Source organism: Dunckerocampus dactyliophorus, chromosome 10 (genome assembly GCF_027744805.1).
Source record: "Dunckerocampus dactyliophorus isolate RoL2022-P2 chromosome 10, RoL_Ddac_1.1, whole genome shotgun sequence".
In the NCBI taxonomy this organism is placed as follows: Eukaryota; Metazoa; Chordata; class Actinopteri; order Syngnathiformes; family Syngnathidae; genus Dunckerocampus; species Dunckerocampus dactyliophorus.
The window spans coordinates 28677002-28704711 of NC_072828.1; the positions used below are offsets into that span (position 1 = coordinate 28677002).

At 42.0% G+C, this 27710-nt stretch overlaps 3 protein-coding genes across 22 annotated transcripts in view; 2 read left to right on the plus strand and 1 right to left on the minus strand.

Annotated features, from left to right (window-relative positions):
- tut4 (terminal uridylyl transferase 4) overlaps positions 1-11250 on the plus strand; it is a 20000-nt gene extending 8750 nt beyond the window's left edge. The window contains exons 13-30 of one of the 2 annotated variants that reach the window (XR_008572627.1): positions 129-303; positions 399-922; positions 1060-1210; positions 2235-2321; positions 2909-3012; positions 3112-3169; positions 3245-3348; positions 3444-3533; positions 4187-4300; positions 4429-4506; positions 4599-4776; positions 4853-4900; positions 7365-7447; positions 7550-7665; positions 7783-7937; positions 8025-8122; positions 8739-9895; positions 10274-11250. Coding sequence is in view for 1 of the 2 variants with exons in the window: in XM_054789015.1 (XP_054644990.1) it covers positions 129-303; positions 399-922; positions 1060-1210; positions 2235-2321; positions 2909-3012; positions 3112-3169; positions 3245-3348; positions 3444-3533; positions 4187-4300; positions 4429-4506; positions 4599-4776; positions 4853-4900; positions 7365-7447; positions 7550-7665; positions 7783-7937; positions 8025-8122; positions 8739-9267; positions 9746-9993 (2940 nt within the window). In the remaining variant the exon portion in view is untranslated. Of the gene's footprint in view, positions 1-128; positions 304-398; positions 923-1059; positions 1211-2234; positions 2322-2908; positions 3013-3111; positions 3170-3244; positions 3349-3443; positions 3534-4186; positions 4301-4428; positions 4507-4598; positions 4777-4852; positions 4901-7364; positions 7448-7549; positions 7666-7782; positions 7938-8024; positions 8123-8738 lie in introns of both variants that reach the window. The other variant, XM_054789015.1, reaches the window with a different exon arrangement.
- Positions 1-27710, minus strand: part of atpaf1 (ATP synthase mitochondrial F1 complex assembly factor 1) — a 41809-nt gene that overhangs the window by 8836 nt on the left and 5263 nt on the right. The window contains exons 9-12 of one of the 19 annotated variants that reach the window (XR_008572645.1): positions 21909-27546; positions 21245-21338; positions 17247-17324; positions 4598-5940 (exon numbers count right to left, since the gene is read on the minus strand). Coding sequence is in view for 1 of the 19 variants with exons in the window: in XM_054789047.1 (XP_054645022.1) it covers positions 27373-27546 (174 nt within the window). In the remaining 18 variants the exon portion in view is untranslated. Of the gene's footprint in view, positions 1-11; positions 21339-21908; positions 27547-27710 lie in introns of those variants that run through there. The other 18 variants (XR_008572641.1, XR_008572648.1, XR_008572647.1 and 15 more) reach the window with 18 other exon arrangements.
- On the plus strand, positions 11686-27546 carry rhpn1 (rhophilin, Rho GTPase binding protein 1). The gene is made up of 15 exons (XM_054790118.1): positions 11686-11705; positions 11826-11895; positions 12345-12577; positions 14669-14797; positions 16457-16532; positions 17287-17364; positions 18104-18228; positions 18526-18692; positions 20082-20269; positions 20352-20508; positions 20706-20831; positions 22509-22855; positions 22930-23076; positions 23220-23372; positions 25396-27546. The coding sequence occupies exons 1-15, from the start codon at positions 11686-11688 to the stop codon at positions 25603-25605; spliced, it is 2226 nt and encodes a 741-aa protein (XP_054646093.1). The 3' UTR covers positions 25606-27546.

Here is a 27710-nt window from a genome sequence, read left to right on the forward strand (position 1 = left end):
GTGAGTCTGAGTTAAGTAGAATGTAATTATGCCAGTTCAGGTTGTTCCATGGATTTTGACAAGCTTTTGACAAGCTTTTTTTTTTTTTTTTTTTTTTTTTACTAATTTGTACATTGATCCCTTTCAAGGCCCAGCTCGCTTTTGAACTGTGCAAAGATGTGTCACTGGGACAGTTGTGGTTTGAACTGCTGCGCTTCTACACGCTGGAGTTTGCACTGGAAGAATACATCATCAGCATCCGACTGAAAGAGCTTCTCTCTCGGGAAATGAAGAACTGGCCTCGTCGCAGGCTTGCAATAGAAGGTACCCGCCAAAGTCCATGCTCTCGGTGTGCTGATCCTCATAACGCTCTGGTGAAATGCAAAACGTGACTGTGAGTTTCTGTCTCTCTCACAAAGATCCCTTTGCTTTGAAGAGGAATGTTGCACGGAGCTTGAACAGTCAAATGGTGTTTGAGTACATACAGGAGCGCTTCCGGACAGCTTACAAGTACTTCGCCTGCCCGCAGAGAAAAGGCACGGTAGAGCAACAGAAAAGCAAGACGCCCGCCAAGCAGGGGTCCAAGTTGTACCCGGGAGAGAAGAAGGAGGCCGCATGTTTGAAGAAGATGAAGAATAACTTGATGGAACTCGACGGAGCTAGTCGGACACCGCTGCAGGGGTCGAAGGATGACGACCAGCATGAGAGTGACAATAAAGATGAGAAGACGCTGGACAGCAGCCTCATGGACATGGTCCTCAGTGAAGGGGACAAACCTTCTGAACACCAGTCAATCACGTCGCTTTCTGCCAACGGTGTGTTGGACAGTGACGAAGAAGAAGAGGGTAATAATGAAGAGAAGGGTGTTTCCGAAAAAGATGGGATCATATCGTCAGAAGATCTTCACTATGTCTTCGATAAGATGATTTTCACCGGCGGGAAGGTAAGAAAAGTGGACCACGTTCACCTAAAAGTCCATTTTGATATTTTGATATGATGAACCTGGCAGAATTGCAGCGTTCTTTTTAGTTAGTTTTATTTGGCCAAGTGTCCTCCATTTGGGGCATTTTGTCTTTTCAGCCTCCGAATGTCGTGTGCAGCATTTGCAAACGAGATGGTCACCTGAAGGATGAGTGTCCGGAAGACTTTAAGAAGATCGAGTTGACGACACTGCCGCCGATGAACGACCGTTTCAGAGAGATCCTCGATGGACTCTGCAAACTGTGTCACTGTATGTATTCTCAATGTTTACTATCATTAACATTCATTTTACTTATTATTAGGGCCTCAGCAACAAATGACATCCCAATGGCGCCCCCTCCTGGCTAAAAAAAATATAAACGTCAACATTCTGCTATTTCAGTTTCAGCTTTAGTTTTGTTCGCATTCATTTTATGCTTTTGTTAAAGCACATAAGATTTCAACATAGGTCAGACTATGCTATTCCTTGTACTTATTTTCCTCAATTAAATTCAAATGACTTAATAGCCTTTATTTCATGTTACTTTTTACATTCTGTGTCTCTCTGATGCAATGGACCAAGGGTGCCCGAACGGTTTCCACTGAGGGCCGCATACTGAAAATCAAAGGATGCGGGGGCCGCTTTGATATTCTACGTTTTGTAAACCAACCCTTGTTATACACGTTAACGCTACGTCCGAAGCGTTGTGTTATCGGTGACAAAGTGTATTATTAATATGAAACTTTTTCCTTTTTTTGGTCATTTTTGACAAATATTTCAACTATATTCTTGTGATTCTTTTTTCTCATATTTATCCCAAAATATTTAGATTTTATTGTCATAATTTTAATTTTTTTTTCCCAAAAGGTGCATCGGTAGTCTTTTTGTTTCTCACAATATTTTGACCTTTTTTTTTCCTTTAAATTTCTAAATATTTCAACTTTATGCTTCTAAAATGTGTTTCCTAATAATATTGTGACTTTATTGTTGTAAAATTATGACTTTTTGAAAGATGACCACCTTTTTACTGAATATTATTTTATTCACCTAATATTTGACTGTTCTCGTCAAATGACTGCTCTTTTCTTCCATGTTTGCTGTTGTTTTTCCTGTTTAATTGTGTTAAATGTACCTTTGACCCACAGCCAGCTGTAATCGACTACAGCACACAAAAGACAGTAGAAAATGAATGATGGAAAAAAAAAAAAAGAAGAGTATTGTTGCCTAAATAAGAACTTGTAGGATGACACCCACCCATTATAAAGATCTCTGTATACGTTCTGTTGTATTCAAGATGAACTCGCTCCTACACATGCTGAGCAACAGAAGAGGGAGCAGATCCTGGCGAGTTTGGAAAGGTTCATAAGGAAGGAGTACAATGGTGAGTGTTCAACAGGACTTCCTTCATACAACAAAACCAGTCATGCTCACCAGCCTCTTTCATGATGTGGGGATGGACGAACAGATGCAGTACATACTGTTACACCCACGGTGTAAGAAGGAGAGGTTCCGCAGGTCCTTCATACCGACCGCTATCAGGCTCTACAACACCTGAACCATTTTGTATTCACTATGTCACTATGCATTCTTTACTTGTGTATCTTGCTTGCTGCTGTAACAGGTGAATTTCCCTGCTGTGGGATTAATAAAGTACTACTACTACTACTACTACATACATACTATTCTTATATATATATATATATATATATATACACACTACATCAAGGGTGCCCAATATGTCGAGCACAATTTACCGGTAGATCATAAAGAGAGAGTGAGTTGATAGCATGGCGTAAAAAAAAAAAAAAACCCGTATGTGGTAGGCTAAAATCCTTCACAATTTATCCTCGATCATCTGTCTACTATCCCTGATTCCAATTTGGGTAAACGCCGTAAGAGGAGTTTGTCAAAGTGTGTAGAACCCTACTGAGGCATGTGTTGTTTCTTCTCTTGCGTGTGAATCTGCAGATAAAGCTCAGTTGTGCTTGTTTGGATCCTCCAAGAATGGCTTTGGTTTCCATGACAGTGACCTTGACATTTGCATGACTCTTGAGGGTCATGAGACGGCGGAGGTGGGCACGCTTACACAATCAGGGAGCAAAAGGAGGCGTTAGTGTCATTTGGAGATGTGAATGTTTTATATTCCCACTGAATTGTTATTGTTTGTACAGAAGCTGAACTGCAAGGAGATCATCGAAGGCCTTGCTAAAGTGCTAAAGAAGCATACAGGTAGGTAGACACGTAACGATTGTAATGCGGTGAATCCGACTTCATGTAATCTCCGATTCTCTCCCAATATATAAGGTCTGCGCAACATCTTGCCAATTACAACAGCAAAAGTGCCTATAGTGAAGTTTGAACACAGACAGAGTGGTTTGGAGGGAGACATCAGCCTCTACAACACCTTAGTAAGCGACAAGAGGCCAAATTCATTCTGTTATTTATGGAGAAACTCATTTATTTAAGCCTGAAATGAATTTGTGTCAATAATAATCTGTGGTAGGCTCAACATAACACCAGAATGCTGGCTCTGTATGCAGCCCTGGATCCACGCGTGCAGTTCCTTGGATACATGATGAAGGTCTTTGCAAAGGTAGGGGAAAACAGCACGTTAACTGTTAATTGTTAACTGAAAACCTGAATGAAAAGCAGGCTTGCAGGCGCCTCGTGTGGTTGCGGGTGGCTCCCCGGTGCCCGCGAGCACCATGTCAGTGATCCATGGGCTATGTGATATGAAATGGGAACCATGACAAAACATATTTGACTTACTTTTTCGAAATCACCGGTGAAGCTTAGAGGATCAGACGCCTTCTTTAAGGACAATTTGGATGCAAGAGCATCTTGATGGCGCCCCAGCAGGACCGCCAGGCAAACGCGCACACACGGCTACATTAGCTGCCACCCGGCTGATGATCACATGGTGAGCCTTGAACACTCGCCACACTCCGCCATGTGCCCGCCCCCGCAAATGCCTTGCCACCCGTCCGAGACATTTTCCGTGGCGCTCTCTCACAATGACAGGAAGTCCCACACGGCAGACATGCTTGTTTTGGCTTTGTGAAGGGAAAGTGGGCGGGAAGACGGTCGCTATAGGCTGGATGCTGCCATGGGGGCAGAGATGATCGGCACGGAAATCGGCCGTTACTGATCGGTGGCAGATTGAACAGAGCACCCCTAATTACAAATGATATCAGATCTGTTTTGTATATCAGCGCCTCGCCTAATAACTGGACTTTATGCTCACAGCGCTGTGACATTGGGGATGCGTCCAGAGGAAGCCTCTCATCTTATGCATACATCCTGATGGTGCTTTACTTTCTGCAGCAGAGACAGCCTCCAGTCATCCCAGTCCTGCAGGAGGTACTCACTACCATGTGCATGCAGGGGCACCATTAAAACCAGATGATGGACCTTTGTATCACAACCTGGGGAGGGATGTAGGGAAGCATAAGATAACAGTGGGAATATTTATTTGATGTCTCCTTTAGATTTTTGATGGGCCACGCGTTCCCCAGCGAATTGTGGATGGCTGGAATGCCTTCTTTTTTGACGACCTTGATGATTTGGTGAGAGAAATCATACTTGAACTTGATATCTTGTATGCAATTATTTTTCAATCTGACTTTTCTTTTTTTTCTTCTTACGTCTGTCCACGCAGCGTCAGCGTCTGTCAGAGCTGGAGCCCAACACAGAGTCTGTGGGGGAGCTGTGGCTGGGCCTCCTGCGCTTCTACACAGAAGAGTTTGACTTTAAGGAGCACGTCATCAGCATCCGACAAAAGAAACGCCTCACCACCTTTGAAAAACAGTGGACGAGCAAATGCATCGCTATTGAAGGTGCTGGCTCGAACGCGCTTCTTTAGCTCTTTTAACAGGTCATAATGCAGCCCTGCTTGTGTTTTCTTCTTTTCAGATCCTTTTGATTTGAATCATAATCTCGGTGCCGGAGTTTCACGCAAAAGTAAGTCTTTTTCCGCAAACATAACTTCGAGATGAGTTCACGAGGATGACCTTATTTCTGTCCCTGCTGCATCACAAACAAAGGCTGCCATTTTGCTCAAGGACTCACACCGCACTGTCCACTGTCGTTAGCATGACAGCCGACACTTCCTCCTCGCTCTCTCTGTCCCCCAGACAGCCTCGCCAACCAGTGCAAGTTGGCTGGTGAGCCTCTATCATTCACAGACTTGCCAACATGTAGCCACTTTTCACAACAGACACATTTTCACACTTGAATGTTTTGACTTGAATATTCTCCAGGTGCACATTTGTCAGTTTCAGTTTTCAGTATATTCAGAGCTTCGAATGCCTTTTCTTCTGATTTCGGATCAACATTTGCCTTTAAAAATGACGGCGGTAACACATCGATTAGTTCCAGCTGCAGTAACGCTCCCCTTCTCTCTTTAATTGCCATCGTTCGCTCGCAACGGGAAGCGAACAAGCTAAACGGTTGACGAGAGTCGTGGTTGGCTCGCAGAATTGACGTCACGCGCTCAACCGTGATGAAAAGCAGGGGGTGTCCAACGTGCGGGCCAGGGGCCATGTGCGGCTTGCGGCTCACGTGTCAGTGAGAAATGGAATTAAACTTGGAAAAAAATGGGGAAATGTAGGGAAAAATACATCAGAAAATGAGAAAAGAGCGGAAATGTTCATATTAGCAGCTAATAAAACACAAAGCTTTGTCTTTAAATGTGTCAAAATTTTTATGAATTTTTTTTTTTTTTTTAATATAAAATTTGTCAGTTGGGGGGAGTACTCTTAAAATTCCTTCATGGTCGGCAGGTCTGCATGCATCAGCTTGTGGGAGGAGCGATCACATTATCAATTGGTTTTATTTGTTACCCATCTTTTACTGCGTACATGAATGTACTGTTGAGCGAGTGAGCGTGCCATCTTTTTTACCTGATGGATTCTTTTTCAGTCCATTCATTTCTATAAAACGGTCAATTGTCCTTCTGGGACGTTCCATGAAGAATGTCGGAAAGATGATCGGAAGTTTATCTAAAGCAGAACAAAACAATGAAGAGTGAAATAATAATAATGATAATCGTCATCGTCGTCATGAAATAAATTGTCCATAAGCAAGAAGATGGTAATTGACATTTTTTCTCAGTGTCGTGCAGTGTGCTACCAGATTAGCCTCAAAGATCATTTACTCATCCACATTTATTGCTGCCTTCCCTTTTTACATGGGGTTGGCAAATTTTTACAAATGTTAATCAGATTAATCAGTTTTCAAATTAATTAATCATGATTAATCACCATTTGCAACTATGTCTGAAATACGCCATTTTTTTCCTTTTTTTTTTTTTTTTTTTACAACATGTGAACATGCATTGTGTTCTGCGCCCTGGTTGGCTAAGGGACCATTGTCAATCAATCTCCTCCATGCAGTGTGACTCTGAACTCTGCATGTTTGCACGTTTTCTCTTCCGACAAAACCCGCAATGTCGACTGCACCCAAAAGGCAGACAGAGGAAGGTGCTAACCATCGCACAAAAAGTCAGACTTCTGCACATGCCGAGGTAAGGTAGAAGTTGCGCGGCTGCAGGGCGCCATGACGGAATGAATGAATTTTGGGTTCGTTACACAAAGGAGGAGGAAAATGGACCAAAAAGGACGACAGCAGCATCAATGTGTTTCAACGAGGACGCAAAAACGCTACAGCGGAGGGGCGCCAGCACAAAGAGGCGCGGTCAGAGGAACTGTGAAACACGTGTGAGAAAAGTGTATCGAGTGTATGGTGGGGGGGTTTTACAGCCTTAAAGCACATATCATCGTTGTAAACAAATAAAGTTGACTGCGTCACGGATTTCGCCCATTGCGGGTTGTTTTTGGAACCTAACCCCCGCGATAAACGAGGGAACACTGTATATATATAAATATATTTGTATGTATTAACATCTCCAATTGAACTGAAAATTTCAATCAAGTTAAAATGTCTGAAAATCTCTTTACCTTACAGTAGTTTCTTTAATAGCAGAACATTTGACTCACACTTTAAACGTGTCATTATGAGCAATGAGGAGGTGCGTTCAAAGACGCCACGCCATTTAAGTTTACTTCATATGAGTTTATTGTCTGGGATTTCCGAGCATACTAAAATGCAGCAAATTCTACCTGCGCATTAAGAGTTACAAACGAGCGTCTGAACGAACTAGAGACGCGTTTGTGCGTTGGAGATAGAATTGCACTGCTGTTGATGTGTTTGGGTCAGAATAAAGTTACAAAGGATCGTCAGACTACAGGCTACAGTGCGCCGCCGTCTCTCGTCGTAAGGGAGAGGCGTGGCTTGCTGTGATGCGTTTGCCTTAATCACACAAAAAAAGTTAACGTAATTAATGAAATAAATTAGTTACCGCCGTTACCACGCTATTTTTGCCAGCCCTACTTTTAACACTTGAACACGTTCTCTCCTCCCGCAGTGACAAACTTCATCATGAAGGCGTTTATAAACGGGAGAAACCTGTTTGGAAACCCATTCTACCCAATCCCCGGCACTGAAGTGGTACGTGCAAACGTTGGTTTTCAAGTGGCTGACAGATTCCAGTGCTGATGGCAGTTCAGTGTGTTGGTGAGTTTCAAATGTCTTGGTCGCAATCTGACGCAGGACTATTTCTTTGACCCAAACGTTCTAACGGATGGTGAGTTGGCCCCGAACGACCGGTGCTGCAGGATCTGTGGAAAGATTGGGCATTACATGAAGGATTGTCCCAAGAGACGCAGGTTGGTACTGCTCTCTAGCAAATCACTTTCAACAGCAGTCTCATCACGATCGCCAACTAGAAATTGGCAGTGCTTGAGAAGAGTTCATACAGAGATGTGTCTTCTTTTTTTCATCAGAATGAAAAAGAAAGAAAATGACAAAGACGAGGACGTGAAAGAAGAGGAGCGAGAGCAAAAAGACCGGCGTTGTTTTCAGTGTGGGGACACTGGTCACGTAAGGAGGGACTGTCCTGAGTACCGCCATCTGAAGCACAGGACTGCTGGGGCGCCAGGTAGCCGTGAACATACCTCAGGGTTAAAACTCACTACCTCACAGGCAGACACTTGAACTGCTATTCTGCGCTCTTGTTCCTCCTCAGCTCCCCACATGGTACGCTCGACAGTGAGCTCTCAGTCCATCCCGACACCGCAGGTCACACCAGAATGTCCCGGAAGGGCCAGGCTACCCTCAGACAGCGTAAGTACCGACAACCACTACACTGGACGTGGTTCATCCACAATACAAACCAGTACACGTCCTGGAAATATTCCACTGCTGCTTGAATACCACCCTACTAAAATGTTATTTTTACAACTTTAAAATTACAACTTTTTCTTGTTAGATTACAGCTTTTATCTTAATATTTTGGCTTTCCATCCATCCATTTTCTATGCCGCTTCTCCTCATTAGGGTCGCGGGGGCATGCTGACTTCGGGCGTACACCCTGGACTGGTCGCCAGCCAATCGCAGGGCACATATAGACAAACAACCATTCACACTCACATTCATACCTATTAGAGTCGCCAATTAACCTAACACGCATTTTTTTTGAATGTGGGAGGAAACGGAGAAAACCCACGCATGGGCAGAACATGCAAACTCCACACAGAAATGCCCAGGGGGGAATCGACCTAGGTCTTCCCGATCTCCAGACTGTGACTGTGTGGCCAACATGCCAACCACTAGACCACCGTGCGGCCCCATATCTAATCATATATCTAATAATAATGAAATAATTGTATTTTTTGGACAGATCTCTGATGGTTTATTCTTGGTAGAAGTGACGTGTGATTCTTTCTTTTTTCCTCCCTAGTCAAACAGTCGCCAGACTCCGCCCTATTCTCCGCAGCCCACTGCTGTGTCCCAAAGTTCCCCCCAGCCCTCCCAGAATAAACCCATGTCTTCCAGCCCTCAGAAGCAAGCTGCTCACCCGCAGGTCCCGCTCTCCCTTTTCACCTTCCCATCATCGCACCCGGGCCAGTATCACCTCGGGACGCTCGCGGCACTGGGGCCTCTGCCCTCCCACCAGCACCAGTCCCAATCTCATCACTCGGCCAACATCCCGTCCACCTCCTGGCCCATCCACGGACCCGTCCTTAGCACATCTACGCCAACCGCCCCCTCGCCACCCGGCTTGAAATTCGCTCTTCACTCGGCATCGGGAAGCGCCACGAGCTCCGGGGGCAGCGCCAACCCAGTGAACCTAAACGACCCCAGTATCATTTTCGCTCAGCCGGCTGGGCTGCCGCTGGGCATGGGTGGGCCGGGACGTGAAGGACACTGGCTCAACCACTTGGCACAATCTGGGTCGATTCTGGGCAACGGCACTGTAGTCAAGTCAGGTATTCACTGGGTGAACTTGGCTCACATTTTATGGTTTCTGGTGTCATTCTGGAGCTTCCTGAAGTCTTTTTTTGTTTGTTTTTGACGCCAGATGTTACTATAACGACAGTTTTATGATTCAACAATAAAAATACTACGATTCAGTCGTAAATCCACCAGACTCGTAATATTACGAGAATAACGTAGTAAGTTAACGAGAAAAAAAACTTGTGAGAGTAAAGCTGTAAATTTATGACAATCAAGTTGTACATTTACAAGAAAAAACTCGTAATATTACGAGAAGTAATACATTTACGAGAATAAAGTCGTAAATTTCCAAGAAAAAAATAGTCATATTACGAGAATAACGTTGTAAATTTACGACGATTCTCGAAATCTCCAATTTTTTTTCCTCAACATGGCCCTAATACTCTGTCGTAATTACATAATATTTAAATTGTAATTTTTTCATCTACATTTTGATTTTTCTCTTTGTAGAATTAGCCCACCCAACCCAGTTTGTGAGCGTGAACCAAGGTTCTCACCTATGGGAGCACAATAAAACACCCCAGTACACGCTGTCTCCTTCCTGGTCATACCGAATGCCCCAGAATTTCATCCAGCAGGGCAACGGTCGCTACCAACCAGGTAAGCGACATCACTGCGCACATCAGTTCTGTTTGCACCACCGCTTTTATTGCCCTAAAAAGCAAAAATATGTATTATTTTGCATTTTGAAATGCTGAGCTAAGTGAAATTGACTCAAACTCCTAGATTTCACAGCCTGTTCTTCATCCCCCGGGTGTGTGTGCTCAGGGAACTCAGGGAACTGAAGGTTCCAGGAGCAGCAACAACACATGCAGTACACATCAAAAATAAAAGACTGTGAAAATACAATAAAAAATGTATGGAATTATAAAAAATGTCAATTGCAGCATAAATGTGCTATTCGTGTGCATTTATGGAGATTTGTAAATATGAATGACCCACTTTCATATCACAACCCCCTCCCCCATCTCTCTTCAGGTTCCATGGCGCATCCCAATCCAAACCTGCACATGGTTCCCCACGTTCGACACCCGCTAAACCTGAATTTCATCCAACAGAAGAAATGAACATGCATACTCTTCGGTTTTAACTTTTTTTTTTTTTTTTTTTAATCAGTGACACGACAAGTCCAATTATGTACCCTTTGCATCATTTTAACGTAAGGATTTTTAAAGGAATTGTATCATTTTTGTACAGTTTTATTGTATTTTTTTGGTGTCATTATATTGACGTGTGATACAAATGTATACTATTTTAATTACCCCATTTTTGAGGGGGTCCAAAAGCGTTTTCTTTTTTATTTTGTGTATAAAATAAGGGGGGAAAGTAAATGTATTTTTTATTAGCTTCTGTGCTTCTGCTAAGATGATTAAGGCTTTAAATAGATGTTTGATTTGAAAGCAGTCTAACACGTCTGTCACGTTCCACGTGTCCACTTCCTGTGTCTTATTTTGTAGCCGCTTCCTCGTTCAGTTTTGTGCTTCCTGCCCAACAGCCTGACTTCCGGTTAGAGGCGGGACAACTGGCCACACCTGCTGTTGATTAGCGCATGGGTCCTACGTCCGCTGATTGACTGCAGCTGGGACTCGAATCCAGTTTGTTTTCTCAGTAAACCTCTTCACTGCTCAAGTTACTTGAGGTCTTACAGAAAATTTTTGTTGCCCTTTCTCCTCCTTTCACGTCGCCCTGTTTTTTTCTACGGCCAAGTTTCCTTGCACCGTCATGGTGTGATTCATGTTTTCGACTCATTTGTTACATAGGAGACTCCCTGTTTGTTCCTAGCTGTCCACTTCAGCTATTTTTCTGATTAGCGGAACCTTTTGCTGCTGCTTTTTTTTAAAGTTATCTTTACTTGCACATTCGCTCTTAGTTTGCGGTTTCTGTTTATTTTGTAATTGGTTGGTTTTGTGTTTTCGGCTGTCTGCTGGAGCCACATTAAAAGACTCTTTGTACTAGTCCAGTGTCCAGTCTAACAAAAAATACTATGCTTTGACTTCCGGGCAACAGATAAGCCTAAACCCTGATGTTGCCATAACAACGGCCCGCGAGGAGGGTAGGGGGACGCCTCGGGCAATTTCTGATTGGTTAGCTATATGTCATCTATAGTATTTATCCTCAATCCAATTCGCTCGAAGTGTTGTCGTTCGTAAAAGCTTTACGCTGATTGGCCAGTGGCATGTACGACCCGCCTTCGTGAATAAAGACCTTGAGCTTGTAGTGAAGTTGGACAGAAGCGAGTAAGAAAAGTGAATGTTTACAAAGAAATGTTTGCTTCTAAAACTTTTCTTCGCGTCTTTTACGACGAGTTACAACTTTGTTCACCGGGTAAAAGTTGTAAAATGGATGAGGAAATGTAGTGAGCGTTTGCTCATCGGTGTTGTTGCTTCACGATGGAGGAACCTGCGACAAGGTAAGTGCCGCTTATTAACTGCATTACGTACTATTATTTCGAAGTACTTTGTTTGGATAACTTAATTGTACAGTGCTTAAGTTTTGTAGTAGTTCGTTACTGAAAATTATGATGTTGCAGAGAACTTCACACGTCAGACGAGGATTTGCGTCCAGGAGAAGACAGCAGTGACAATGGAAGCATCAGAAAGGCAAGACACAAAATACATTTAGTAAATAGAATATGTATTCTTCCTACATTACATGCATACATTTACAGTATATGTAATTAAATACATCTACCAAAGAAAAATGTTCATAGTATGTATACGGATGAATATATAACTATGTACAAACTGTTGCCAGTTTTTGGTGACCTGGAACACACGTTGACATCACCATGGTCTTAACCCATCTATGCATCATCAGGGACTCCACACCTTCATTGAAAATTGAAGTTGTTTGGCCACAGTGGTTCTGGGAGGTGTACAGCATAACTTTGGCTTTTTGGACTGTACCTGAACAGATGTCAAGTAGCTTCCCCAGTGACCTCCTGCCGGTTCCACTTAGGTAGAGAGCTGGGCCAGAACCCTAATCCGCATTGCAGGATTACTGCATGCATGGTGTACAAACATTTGAACTGTGTGAGAACTGACGAGAGGGAAAACACATTCAGCAAGACCCAGAGGAATCCACTCATCAAGTCCCGGTCCATCGTGTTGTTCCTGTTGCTAAAAAAGTATGTGATTACACGACTGTACTGTGCTCTCCTCTGCAGGGATGTGATCCTTTTGCCCAATCTCAACGCAGTAAACTGCAGCACCGGCGAGCTCGCATCAATCAGCAAATAAACAAAGAGATGCGCATGAGAGCCGGAGCGGAAAACCTCTTCAGGTGAGGTCTTGTGGCCTGATTTTGAATACGCCGATAACGTCTACGAGTTGAGAGTTGTGATGATGTACAGTAGATGCCCCTACAACGTAAATAATCCGTTCCAAGAACCTTTATGTTATAGGGATTTCATGTTATACGAAGCGTAAAATACATGTAAATAGCCTAATCCGTTCCGAGATCTTCCCAAACTCACACCTTTGGCCTTCAAAATATTCAAAGTCCACCAAATATGGTGGGAAAATATAAGAAAACAGCATAAACATAGTAGAGTAACATTCCAATACAAAATAAGGTATAACGGTCGATGGGGAACGGCCGTATAGTCTAGCAACATCACTTCATTTCATACCACTGTCATGCTTCTGGATCATTTCCTGCTTTGTTTCGATCGACAACTTTTCCCTTTTTTTCTTCTCACTTACACTTGGTTTAGGGCCCATGACTCCGGTAATTATAACACAAAGAAAAGTAAACAAATTAAAAAGATTTCAATGTGTGCAAACTAGTTTAAGGGCGACTACGATGAGGAACAGAGCAGCATGTCTCTCATAAACACACCGACGCGCTGGATTAGTCAGCCAATGAGATGAGAGCGTAGGCGGTGCTCCGATAATCAGCCAATGAGAGCATGAAGCGTCAGAATTTCTGCATAACTTCCCGTTTCGTTTTGATCGACAACTTTTCCCTTTTTTCTTACCACTTACACTTGGTTTAGAGCCCATGACTACGGTAATTTTAACACAAATAAAAGTAAACAAATTAAGAAGAGATTTCAATGAATGCAAACTAGTTTAAGGGCGACTAAGATGAAGGGAGCTCACACACAAACATGGACGCGCTGGATAAGTCAGCCAATGAGATAAGAGCGTAGGCGGTGCCCCGATAATCAGCTAATGAGAGCGTGAAGCCAGAAGGCGTCACCAAGTGTACTCTGTTAGTCTCTCTATCCCTTGCATGGACTTGACGCTTTACGTTATATGGAATTCCTTACGTAATACGATGCGAATAATTTACATAAATTCTTTACGTTCAGTGGAATTTACGTAAAAGGAGGTTTACGTTATGCGAGGTACTACTGTAATTGGACAACGCATTAAACAGTAAAATAATATCTGTTCATAGGGGTCCCCAATGAAAAAACACAAATAATGGACAGAAAAAGTCCTAAGAATGTTCATACCTTAAGCCTGATAACAGGGGTGTCCAAAGTGCGGCCTGGCGGCGATTTGCAGTCTGTGGCTGTTTTTTATCGGCCCGCAGCACATTCTAAAAATATAATTTACCAAGAAAACTACAAAAAAAAAACCTATAAAAAATGGAATGGAAAAAAATCAGCATTAATTTTACAAGAATAAAGTCAAAATATTAAAGTTGTAATCTAATGAGAAAAAAGTTGTAATTTTACAAGAACAACATTGTAATATTATGGGGAAAATAGCATTTTAGTAGCATAGAGCTGAAATATTAAAGATTTCAAGACATGTCATGAGAAACAAAAAGTTGTAATTTTTGGAAAATTAGGTTGTGGAAAAATGTAATGATGCTCTATTTTCCCTGTGACACGTATGCCACCGAGCATTAACTTGATTCTCCTACATTTACTTTTAACTTTTTTTTTTTTTAACTAATTTTACATTTAACTTTTTTTCTCGTAAATGTATGACTTTATTCTCATAACTTTGAAACTTTTTTTGTAAATTTGACTGATAAATGTTTGACTTTGTTCTCGTAAATTTACCACTTTATTCTTGAAATGAGACTTTTTTTTCCCTCAAATTTACGACTTTATTCTCGTAAATTTACTACTTTTTCTCGTAAATTGACGCCTTTATTCTCTTAGACAACTATATTCTCTTAAATAGACAACTTTATTCTCATAAATATATGACTTTATTCTCGTAATACTATGACTTTTTTTTTTCTTGTAAATTTATGGATTTTTCCTGAAATTTACGACTTTATTCTCAAAATGTAAGATTTTTTTTTCCCAATATGGCTGTAATACTCCATCGTAGAAAAACAAGCACAGTGAATTTTGGAATTATTTTCGGGAATGTCGTGTATTTGAAATGAATGAAATGTGTTTTGCAGGGCAACAACAAATAACAAAGTGAAAGAGACGGTGGCTCTGGAGCTCAGCTATGTCAACTCCAACCTTCAACTGCTCAAAGAAGAACTGGAGGACCTTAACAGTAACATGGAAATCTATCAGACAGATAGGTAAACACACACACACACACACACACACACACACACAGTCAAGCTCATGCTACATGGTGATTGTGTTAATGACCACATGCAATTCAGCCATATAACCCAAACTCAAGACCTGAACATGTCCTTAATAATAACGAGATAAAGCATGAAACCAATGACACAAGCGTCACCTAGCTTAGAAGCTAACTGAAAATAAATTCCATTGTTTAGGGTTATGTAGAAAATTGAAAAAAAAACATCGATGTGGAGGTTTTCAGCTAAATTATGAAGACACTTGTAAAAGTAGGGACTAGGGAAAAAAAAATCCATTGATGCTGGGTAAACTAAAAAAAAAAAAAATTAAAAATTGTTTAGAGTCAGAAAAATATTTTTCCCCCCTGAATAAATTGGAATTCTTTAAATATAATATACGGAACTGAATATGGTTATGAAAATAGCTCTTCAAAGCATTCAAAATAATGTACTTCTTTGTTACACAGCATAACCAACAACATTGTTTGGCTTTTGTAACAAACCTGAGTCAGGTCCCTAATCCAATAAAAGATCCAATAAAAAATAAAATTGGAAAAAAAAAAGGGCGTGCAAAATACTTTTGACATGGTTATAGATCAATTTGTGGTGTGATTTAGAATATGACTTTTTTTCTTAAACTCTCAATTCAATAGTAATTTATTGTCAGTCCCTAGTATAAACCACCAGCCGTTAGAGTAGCACCTCTCGTGCGAGCTCCCCGCACCATGACGCAGCAGTCCGGGCACAGTGAGGCAGAGCTACCACTGTAGCTACGAAGCCGAATATCCAACGTCCGACATGAAACTAACTTGACCACGGTACACGGCGGGCATGTCTGCATGGTGGTGTTGCGTTTTCTTCTTCTTGTGGGTGGCGGGAGTTGAGTGGAAACCAGCTTTGAGGCGCATTACCACACACCTACCGTGTTGGAGTGTGGCCCAGGGTTACGAACGTCAAACGGAAACCGGATCGGCCGATCTTGTGGCAGACACAATTTTATCCGATCTTCAAAATACAGCAGATCGGCAGCCGATCCCGATCCTGGAGATCTCTCACCCAAAGTCAGCTGGGATAGGCTCCAGCATTCCCCCGTGACCCTAATGAGGATTACGCCGTGTAGGGAATGAATGAATGAATGAATGAATGAATATACAGTATATCCTGATTGACTATATTGTTGATGATAATGCAGTATCGGCGCTGATCAGGAATAACAATCTTAAGTTACAGCTGTGCCACAAATATTTCAACTGCAAGAACTTGAATGATAAAAATCAAATGGCTTGATCGTAATTAGGCCAACATGAATGTGTGAACTCGGAGCTGGGGTTATCAGAGGGATAAATGACTGATTCTAATCAGTTGTGGTGTGCAGTGCAGTGCTTGTGTGAATATTTGGAGATACCGCGGGGTTAATACTTTTCATTTAACAGGATGAGGCACCGAGTGGTGTGCTTAATTCGTTGGACTAACAGATGGAAGTGCTGATCCTTTGTACTCCTATGTGAGCAGCCCAAAACATAAACCAATACTTGTGTTCATTTTGACAGTAGAAAGCCACGTTACCCATCTGACCGGCTGCTGCTACATTTGAACCTGAGCTGGTCCACATCTCTTTGTAAATTAAGCCCATTTTTCTCTCCCCCACAGTGAGGCTGTCAACGTTCCCATGATCCCACTGGGTTTGAAAGAGACCAAGGAAGTAGACTTCACCATCCCTATCCAGGTCAACATTTACATTCATTCAATAAAATGGCATGTTTGGGAAAAGGGTTCCATACCGTATACAGTAGGGGCTTAGCGGTGCGGCACCATCACGGTTCATATGTATGAGAGAATCTTAGTAAGTCCTCGACCCCAACCCTCGATATTTTTCTATTTCATTTGGTAAAAAGGCTTACAAGTATTTCCTTTATATATTTATAAAGACAAGGCTTTGTGTTTTACAGTAGTTATTAGAATCAACATTTCAGCTTTTTCTCGTTACATTTTACCTTTTGCTCTATTCTTCCCATTTTTGTTTACATTTATTTCTACAATGTGCCACAGGCCACAAATGGCCCCTGGGCCACACGTTGGACACCCCTGCTTTTTTGCTCTTCGTCATGGTTGAGGGCGTGTGAACGATGGGAATTCAAGAGAAAAGGGGAGTGTTATTGCAGCTTTTATTGCAAATGTTGATCCGAAATCGGCAGGGGAGGTGTTCGCAGAGGTGGGCTATACGCCCTCTGAACACACATTCACACACACAAACACACGCACACAATATAATGTACGACAAGCTGACTAATTGCAGCTTTTACAGGCCGTGAGGTTACATTTTTATGGAGGTGCGCTTCACGCTACATACGAGGGTTTGCAGGGGGAGGTGTGAGCCGGTGTAGCCTCGACACAGGAGTGTAAACTATGTTTTAGACACCTGACCTGAGAAATTGCGTACCTGGAGAGCAGCAGTCCCTCACTGTGTGTGTTTCTTCCAGGACTTCATCAGTGAGCACTACGGAGAGGACGGCTTGCTCTACAACGAAGAGATAAAAGAGCTTATGGAGCTCAGACAGGTTCCTATAACTTATCTATCCATGTCAAATGGTTGTGTATAGGCCCGTCACCATAACTAATTTAGCTGGTCGATAATTGTGCAACAAATTATCGTCTATCCACCCATCCATCCATTTTCTATACCGCTTCATCCTCATTAGGGTCGCGGGGGCATGCTGGAGCCTAAATTATCGTCCAATCAATATCAATTATTTTTGGAGACCATTTTTTTATTAATTATTGTAAGCAGATGTAATTCTCTAGATGGCAGTCAAGTATAGTGTACCTGTGTGAGCCACATTAGCTTGACACAGATGCTGCCTGTATATACTGCATGTCTAAAATGTATGCCACATAGAACTGTATTGAATGGTTGCATTTGTTTTGCAATATAGCGAGCAACACTGTCTACGAGCACGCACCATTTAGCACTGTTTTGTTTATATTTACATTGCTGACCAAACAGTAAGCATTGACTGTCGGGACGAAGGCTCCGCTGCCCAAGGCACCCCTATTTGTAGATCCCGCCATAATTATCAATCTGTTTTTTTTTTGTTGTTTTTTTGTTCTTTAATCGTTCAATTTATCGATTATCGTGACAGGCCTAGTTGCATATGTTCTATTAAATATATTGTTGCTTCTTGTCTATCTTCAGGCATACAGTAATAAGTTATTGAAGACATTTACATTTAAGACACCTCAACTAAAGCCAGTATTGAGGCTCTTCTAAAATAATGCCATATTGTCGCTTTGGTTTAGGCCATGCGCACGCCCAGTCGTAATCAGACTGGCTTGGAGTTGCTGATGGAATACTACAACCAACTCTACTACGTGGATCAACGCTTCTTTCCCCCACATCGCACCCTGGGTGTGCACTTCCACTGGTAAGACACAACCAGCTTTCCATGCAAGGTTACTTTTTTTTTGGTGCAGGAAGGTTTAGAGGGGGCGGCGCAAGGGCCTCGACACAGAAGCACAATGCAGGCTTTAGTCCCTTGATGTTCTTGTATGATCCTGGTGTTCCAGTATGTGAACTCATAGCAGTCCTCAGCTTCTGGAGACCACCTCCTCAGTGTTGTTTTCTCACATCGCTTTACCTTGACGTCACCAAGCTTGACAATTGGTGGTCCATGACCTTAAAACCTGCTTTGTGAAGTTCTTCGCTCTCCATTGTGTCTCAGGTACGACTCTCTGACCGGCGTTCCATCCTGTCAGCGAGCTTTAGCCTTCGAGAAGGGAAGTGTGGTGTTCAACATCGGCGCTTTGTACACGCAAATCGGTGCGCGGCAAGATCGTTCCACCGCCCCTGGGATAGACCGAGCTATTGAGGCTTTTCAGAGAGCTGCAGGTACCGACACACAACACCCATGAATACACCACTACATGGAAGCCTTTTCCTAGTACTATAAAGTGCCCGTTTAAGCCGACGTCAACATAAAATTAGATCATTTCTATGAAAAATGGGTGAGTATCTGTCAACACATGTTGTAGTATTGTAAACCTCATCATCACTAAGCAGCGTGACAATTCTTCATGTAAATGTACAAGCAATGGCTAGTTTTGCTTATGTCAACAACATGAGTCAGCCGGTCAAAGCGTATCGACTTAAACGTGTTCCACTGTGCAGTACTCCCTTGTTTATCGCGGTTAATTGGTTTATAAATCAAATACTTTGGTAGTTAATATGGAAAAGCTGTTTACGACCTGCTAAATAAGTTTCTTTAATTATTAGAGCCCTCAGCTATGACATAACATCAGTGTAGTCAGGTTTACACTCTTATTACCCAATGTAGTACAGTAGACATGAGAAAATAAGCCATATAAGACATAAACAATAAAGACCAGGGTTGTCCAGTTTTTCCAGTGAGAGCCACATAGTGAAAAATGAAAGGATGCAAATTTGCCGCTTTGGTATTTTGTAAAGCAACAAACTGTATGTCAGGTATGTCATATCGGTTAAAAAGTCCTATTATTACTATCAACTTTGGTCTTTGCTCCCTCACCCCTTTTTGCTGGGTTTTTTTCTTAGGTAAATCTCATAATAATGACTTTATTCTTAAAACATATTCCGCAAATTAATTTCCCCAAAATTACTTAATTACAGAATATTACTTACTTAATATTACTTAAAAAAAACAAACACTTTTTGTATAGTTCAACTTTATGCTACTAAAATGACCTCATTACATTATTCTTGTAAAATTACAACTTCATTAGATTACAACTTCTATTTTCTTTTTATTGTTTTTAGTTTTATTAAATTATATTTTTAGAAAACAGCAGCAGGCGCTAAATTGGACACCCCTGGTAAGACTCACGTTAGCATTGGCAGAGTTCTTATTTACTTCCAGTACTTCCTGAGTATTGTCTCATCAATGTAGCATTACTGTCACCTAGTGACCAGTGTAGAATACTACATATCACATCTTTCAGTGCGTCTTCTGAATGTCTTATATGTTTTTTTAAACCACGGCAGCAGTGATTTATTTTTGAAAACCTGTGATGGTGAAGCTGCAAAATTCAAAGTGTGAAGTAGGCAGGGATTACTGTACTTTCATTTCATTATACACACAAACAGCTGATTAAATATTCTTAAATCCTATTCTTTGTACAGTGTGAGATGATTTGACAATTCACCTTGCGGAATACAATTAGTCTTTAATGCAATATTTGCAAATGCGGAATGAATGATTGATCACTGTATTTTATGCCCGTCCATTTCCTTCGCTTAACCAAGGTACATTTAGTTACCTGAAAGAGAACTTCTCCAACGCACCGAGTCTAGACATGAGCGGACCGTCGCTGTGCATGCTGGTGCGGCTCATGGTGGCCCAGCTGCAGGAGTGCGTCTTTGAGCGTACTGTACTCACCGCGCAGGACACGCACTTCATTTATCTGCTGTGCCTGGCGCAGGAGGCTGCACGGGTGAGCGCACGTCCTCAGGTGAGCGTCGGTTTCTCTTGTGGAACTTGAGTAACCTCACTGCGCATGCACGTTCGTCCTGCAGGTGTCCGACTGCTACGTGTTGGTGCAGCAGGCCGTGTCGCAGCCGCTGATGAAGGACTATGTGCCTTTTTCATGGGCGTCCATGGTGCAGGTCAAGTCGGAACACTTCCGGGCGCTCTCACACTACTTTGCTGCCGTCGCACTCTGTGACCAAATGTGTAAGTAGCACCCGCCCACACACTGACATTCTTACTGATCACCATCAAGTTACTCTTTGAATACGTCAACTTGTGAACCAAAGTGTTTAGTTTTGATTGCGTTTTGGTGGGTTTTGATGGATTAATAATGCTAATGACTAACTTTTTCCTATAAGGAAAAATATTTGCATTGATGTTGTATTTTAATGCTGATGTAGTGTCTGAAGAAGACATCAACTGTGAAGAGGAGGCACAAAAGGCCTTTCTCCAGTTCTACGTCAGCATGCCTGCAGGGCCGCCTCTACACCGGCTTTTAAGAGACCCAGAAGAAAGACGCAAGCTTGGTGAGTTCACTAATTAATAGTTAATTGTCATTGACTATTACAACTCAACCAAGGGAAAAAAAATACATGACTGAGACACCCATAAACGTGTGTTTTGACACAAAACAGGACCAACGCCTCCCTCCTTCACGGTGCAACCATATGTTACACCTGTTTACATAAATTGATACAGTTCAGCTCAGGGAGGGAGTGGGCATTTAGGTGCAATATATTAGAACAAGCGGAAAAAATACAATAGTGCACCAACCCACCCACAGTTCATAGATTTTGAATGAAACCACGTCTGGGTTTACAATTGTTATTCAGAAGGGGTCAAGGGATAGTGTGTGTGTGTGTGTGTGTGTGTGGCAATGTTGTGGGCAGAGAGGTTGCATGGGAAAAAGTTTGTGGGCTGTAAAAGAGAGCCCCCCTACCAGCCGGCAGGAGTGGTATGGTTCAATCGTCTTGTGGGCTCCATTCTGTGGCGCTCGGCCTGCTCCAGTAGCTCACCATCATGGAATACCTGGCCTGCACAACAGGACCAAATGTTCAATAATCGTGCAATGTACAATGCTATACATGTATTGCTCACCAATTCATGGCTATAAATAGCATTTCCCTGTGTTTCCAAAACTTAACAACTATGGTTAGCATTCCCATGTGTGCACACACAATAACAAAATTAGCACTAATTGCACTATGAATACAATGTAGTCTGAATTACAGGCTGAAAGTTCAACAATATAGATAATACAAACATTCAAATTAAACAAAGCATTTCTTAAAGGGATGGTTGGGATTTTCTGACATGAAGTTGTATGGCATCCCCGTCAGCAGTGAAGTACATCAATGGTGACTTCTTCTGCTGTGGAACACACGTGGAAACAAGACCATTGTTGATGTGCTACACTGCTGATGGGGATGTCATAACTCACACATTAGACACTTTGACAAATGTGTTCAGTGGCTACAATTTCAACCATTGCATCAGCAGGCTTCGTTGTTCCATTTTGGTGAAATAAGGCACTATTTGAATCAAGCTAACTGTCCATTGAAATGAATGGAGGTGGCAAGCAAATGCTACAAACAATTGATTACTTGCAAATTCCGCGGTCTATGGCGACATGTATTTCATCTTTCCCCATTCGATTCTCGGTAGGAGGCTCCTACGAGTTGAATACGAACCATTAAAAGCAGAGTTGTACAATAGATGTTGAAAAGGAGTTTGAACCGATCTGTAAGCTCACTCGTGTGTGTGATCTTTCGGCACTGCTACAAATACCGAAGAGACGACATATTCAACCGGTGCGCGATTGGTCGCGCCGCACCACGTGACCAAATGACACAACCATCGCGAGATGGAATGACGGCAGTAAATGGGGAGAAATGAGTTGCATGTATATTAGTGTCTATTTCGATGCCCATATGTTATTTTTGGATGCACCGTGAATGAGGAAGGTATTCGGGTTGATCAGCTCCTGTTGATTTGTGATGTGTGAGTAAGGGTGTAAATATCAAGCTGATTCACTGCATATAAAGGCCTAGATATGAAGATTTATGAATATAAAACCTTTTATCAAATCTACAAATTTGGGTGCATATGGAGTACTTTAACAAAAATGTATATAATATATGATGAAATGATGGCACTCACTGTGTACAAGATAATTTGTGTTTGTTATTTGTGTTGTATTAAAGGGAAAGCCCACTTGCGCCTTGCAGTGATGAGACATGAGGAGGCCATGCGGGTCCACGGTCTCTGTAAGATCTTAAGGAAGATGGACATCTTGCAGGACATCCTATCAGTAGCACACAAGCGTTCTTTGGACAAGTACTCTGAAATGGACCGGGAGGATGACTTTGATGAAATTGCAGAGGCTCCGGAGATACAGTGTAAGTCTAAAGCGAGACTCGAACCAGGAATATTTTCTACATCATTTAATGGTGTGTGGCTTCTTGTGCTGCCAGCTCAAAGCCATCAGAAGCCAGACATCATTCCAGCCAACTTCTCCACCGTCCAAGCCACAGATATCTTCCAAAGACTGGCGAGTGATCAGTACCTGCAGTGTTTCCTCGGCCAGTGACTTTTGTAGTAATTGCACATTTCCTTGTGCTTCAGGGGCCTTTGTCAGTGTTCTGCGCTCGGGCTCGCTGGGGCCCGGCTCGTCTGATTTGCCTCCAGAGGAAAGAAGGTGGATTAGGACTCACACTCAGAGGAGACTCCCCTGTGTTGGTGGCTGGGGTGGTCCCAGGGGGCTGTGCGGCGGTAAGATATAACCTTTTCAGCACTGCACCATGTTTCTCAAAATAAATAAGGTGACAGGATTTGCAATGCAATTTTTAAACTACCGTAAGTCCTCAACTATTTGTGCAATCAAAATAATGATGTGTATTCACTTGCTTGTCAAGGATGCAGGCCTGAAGGAAGGAGACTACATCGTGGCTGTGGATGGCCGGGACTGTAAGTGGGCCAAACACGGTGAAGTGGTGAACATGCTGAAGAACTGCAGCGACAAAGGGGTGGAGCTTAGCGTGGTTACCTTCCATTTACACGATGCTCAAGTAAGTTGTTCATTTGTCATCTTTTATGGTATGATGCGAGTACGTGTAGAGCAATCTATAAAATACGCTTAAGTTGGCTTCCGATTCGCCACTTAAGGGGGAATTTAAAGTGGACCTGACGTAATGAGCAGTGCGGGTGTTTGTCCTGATGGTGTTTTTTGTGACACTTCTTTTAAAAAAAAAAAACATTGAACAGTGAAAACATTTTAGACATTGCCTTTACCTGATGCATACTACTGTATTTGTAAAACTTTCATTTGATTTGTGAAAATGCAATAAAGGCACATTTAGACCCTTTTTTTTTTTTTTTTTTTTTTTTAGCACCTAGTCCATATTAGACCTGGTCCACTTCGAAAACTGGTAATCCTAGACTTTTCAAATCTGGACTGGATTAATAAAGAGACGACAAAGGTTTATTTGTGAAACATTTATTCTATTTTTCAAAGTGGCCCTGGTCTAATATAGCTTAACCCTCGTGCAGTATGGCTGAAAATACTGAAAAATGTACCCTTTTTTTCATTGCGTTTTCACAAATAGAATAAAGGTTTCACAAATCACAAACTGTGTTTTTATGAATCATTGGAATCTGTAGATTATTCCAGTCCAGATTTGAGAAGTCTAGCCGTGGTGGTTTTCAAAGTGGACCAGGTCTAATATGGTTTAACGGCTGAAAACATAGAAAAATGTACCTTTTATTGCATTTTCACAAATACAACAGTGTGCGTCAGGTAAAAGCAATGCTAAAATGTTTTCACATTAAGAAGTGTCACAAAAAACACCAGGACAAACACTCGCACTGCTCATTACTTCAGTTCCACCTTTTTAAATGGCGAATGGGAAGCCAATTTCAGCGTCATTCAGCATCCGCACTGTGCCGGATTAGCAAATTGCATGCAGAGAGGAACGGATCACTGGGTGAAAAGGACGTAATACACAAGGCACACCTGCGTGTGGCGCTGTAAGCAGCCACACAGACTGAACCATGTGACACACCAAACTATACAGTAGAACAAAGAATGAATGCGCATAAGTCAGTTTTCTGCTTCCCAAGGCTCGCCTAAACTTACAATGAAGTGGAATAACTTGTGCAAGTTATTTTGGACTATAAGACAACAAAATATCAGGAGAATGTCTACTGCGGCCAGTCATGTCAGTCGGAATATTCACATTATGTTGGCTTGTCATCAAAGCTAAAAATTGTATACTTATAAAACACTTTGCCGTATTGACCTGAAAACTTTTCAGAGTGGCTCGCCCCTAAAGTCTTGGTCACAATCAGTCTTACGGGTTCCTACGGACGGTCCACGTGCAAAAAAAAAAAAAAACGCACAGAGAGCGCGCGTCTGACGTGCCAATATTCGAGTCGTAGACTGACTGCAAAGGTTCTTTGTCATGTCAAACAAACTTGACGGGTGCTTATGTTTTTTGTAGGTTAGACAAACGTACACACTTCGTACGCCAACGTATGTCTTTGGTACGTTTTTCCTGGTGTCAGGTTTGGGCAAAATGTCTCATGTGGCACAACGTGCACCCCAAATACGTCATTCGTGCAGCTGACGCACATCCAGATATTTTGTACGTCCTCCATGCATGTCAGGATCTTACTCCTTCGTGGTCACCTCAATTATATTCTCCATGAAACAAAAAAACCGAAGCGAAATCACATGGCCCAAAAAAGGCACGGGTGGTTGTGACCTAGGCTTTAGAAAGCCTGGATTATGCTGCTGCATCGAGGCACCACCGTACACTACACAGGCTCACTACTCCGTCTCCAAACCCTCCTGCTAGCTTGACGTTCTCCGCTGATTTGGGATCAATATTTGCAATAACTGTTAACTTATTGGTTTAATGTTATTATACAATTTGTTTTATTATATATTTAGATTATTTTAACAATTTAATTCATTATGAGTCAGCTCCAACTGACCTACCCTGTCTCTCTTTAATTGCCATTGTTCATTCGCAACAAAGGAAGCTAACAATTTGTGTGTGTGTGTGTGTGTGTGTGTGTGTGTGAGAACAGGTTGCAAAAAGGGCCTTTATGGCAACTCACAGCACTGATAAAGAGAACTCTCGGCAGAGGGCTTGGAGCGTGGCTAAAGGACAGAGCTCCGCCTCCTTGCTAAACTGGAACAGGAAGAAGAAGAGGGAAGGCAACGGGACCTCTAAGAGACTGGGATGCACTTTCAGTTTGTCTTTTGGAAGCCTCAGAGACACGGAGGGCATGTATTAACATGTGAACTTTTTTTTTCCCCCACAAACAAAAAGGTCTACCAACAGTTTTTGCCCATACTTTCATTTATTTACGGCGGCCCCCCACAAAACACATTATACACACCTGGTCTGCCAGAGAATAAGAGGCTGTTTTGTCTCAATGTGTAATGAGTAATCAAACCCCTCTAGATCCTTACCCCACCTAAAAGCACTCACTGGCAACTCAGCAACAAACACTGCAGTCCAGTGGGAATGACTGCAATACTCTACATTTGTAAACTCACAAAGTCGACCAAGCTATGTCTCAACTGGAGCACTTGCATACTTACACTTGAGTGCATAAGTGCCTTCACACTGACAAGTACCCGGATGTCTGCACTTGATGGACACTTACCATCTTGGCTACGTTGCAGAAGGGGACGGACTAACACAAGTGATTGCAATTCCCAATTAAAAAGGAGAGAAGAAGAGCGGTAATATTGCGATGGTCATTTCGGTTAAGTGTGCAAACGTCCGTAATGGATTTGGGACAACACTACACTGGCACAGCATGCACACGGTACACGCCATTTGAGGCACAGCCATCGTGTTTGTATGGTACTGTGCTGCATAGCGAGGAAAACAAAATAATTGTAGTGTACCGATGTCACAAAGTAATTATTCTTATGTTGTAATATGGAAATATAATATGATCATGTTATCTTCCTGGGAATGGAAGATAAGCTTCAGTTTAGTTTACTTTCTTTAGTCATGTTTTTATGCTGGAAAAAAAAGGCTGTCAAGTCCTGCCTTTGAAGTAAACAACCAATAAGAACCTTCAGAACAATGATAGTGAAAACATGTTTTATTTTAATGTTTGAATTTGGAGGGAAAACAACTATGCTTCAGTTGAAGTCCAGCCTAGTATTAGTCAGTAGTAATCAGAGTAATAATCCTAGGATGCTAGAGGGGGCAAGTTTGTCGTTTGCTGAAAATTGTATTTTTCTTTTTGCATATTTTCAAAACCAGTGTTCTGCTTTTTTTGTTTGTTTTTTTTTTAAACTGTGAAATCTTTACATCCTCTGTTGGATGTTTTCTTATATCAAACAATAAAAGCTCATTCTAAAGCGCTTCCCTTTTTCCACATTTTGTTGTGTTACACCCTTATTGCAAAATGGATTCAATGTTTTCCCCCCTCAAAATTCTACACACAACATGGGAACACAAGCCAAACTGGTAAGGCAAGGCCTTTTTTTTTTTTTTTTTTTAAACCTTATTGGTAAAAAAAAATAATTAAATCACATGTAGAAGTATTCACAGCCTTTGCCAATGAGCAGAAAATAGAGCTTAGGTGCATCCTGTTTCAACAGCTTCGTTGGAGTCCACCTGTTAATTCAATTGATTGGACAACATTTTGGAAGGACCCATACATAAGGTACCACAGTTCACCAAAAGTATTGAGCAAGGGCTGTGAGTATTTATGCACGTGTAATTTCTTGGGTTTTTATAGGTCTGCAAACGTTTTTTTTTTTTAAAAAAAGCCTTTTTTAATATGGGGTGCTGTGTGTAGAAGTTTGAGGGAAAATGTATTCCATGTTGGAATAAAGCTGTTAAATAACAAAATGTGGACAAAGTGAAGCATTGTAGTGTCCAATACAATGAGTCCAAACAGTGTGTTGTGTACGTGAAAAGCTGCCGCTGCTCCTTCAGTTCATTTGCTGGATTTAGGCACTCCACTTGAAGTAACCCTTTGAAAACAAACACGTTTTTCTTGTAGTACCTGGACTTCATGATGCTGCAGTTCATCTCAGTCCTTCAGTGCGGGGCTGAGGCCACTCTGTTCCAGCTCCGCTATCACAGACATGTGCTTAAACTGGGCAGGGTGGTGGTTAAAGGTCTCCACCAGTCGGTGCGTCTCCTGCCTCTGCGTGCCATAGAAGAGCTGCACCTGATTGGCCAAGCACTGGGCCTGGTGGACCGTCTGGTAGGGTGACAGTGAGATATCTATTTTAGACACTTTCTGAAAACATCCATTCATTTTTTGGCCCATATCTACTGCATAAAAACTGCAACTTAGCAATGTATTATTAACTGTACGGACAATTTTGACCATGCTTAACTGTAATGAGACTGTGAAATAAAGTT

Coding starts and splice junctions, on each gene's coding strand:
- rhpn1 (XM_054790118.1), top strand. CDS start 11,686: ATGGAGGAACCTGCGACAAG. Junction 11,896..12,344: donor ACAATGGAAGCATCAGAAAG/GCAAGACACAAA, acceptor AACTGACGAGAG/GGAAAACACATTCAGCAAGA. Junction 22,856..22,929: donor CAGATATCTTCCAAAGACTG/GCGAGTGATCAG, acceptor CTTGTGCTTCAG/GGGCCTTTGTCAGTGTTCTG.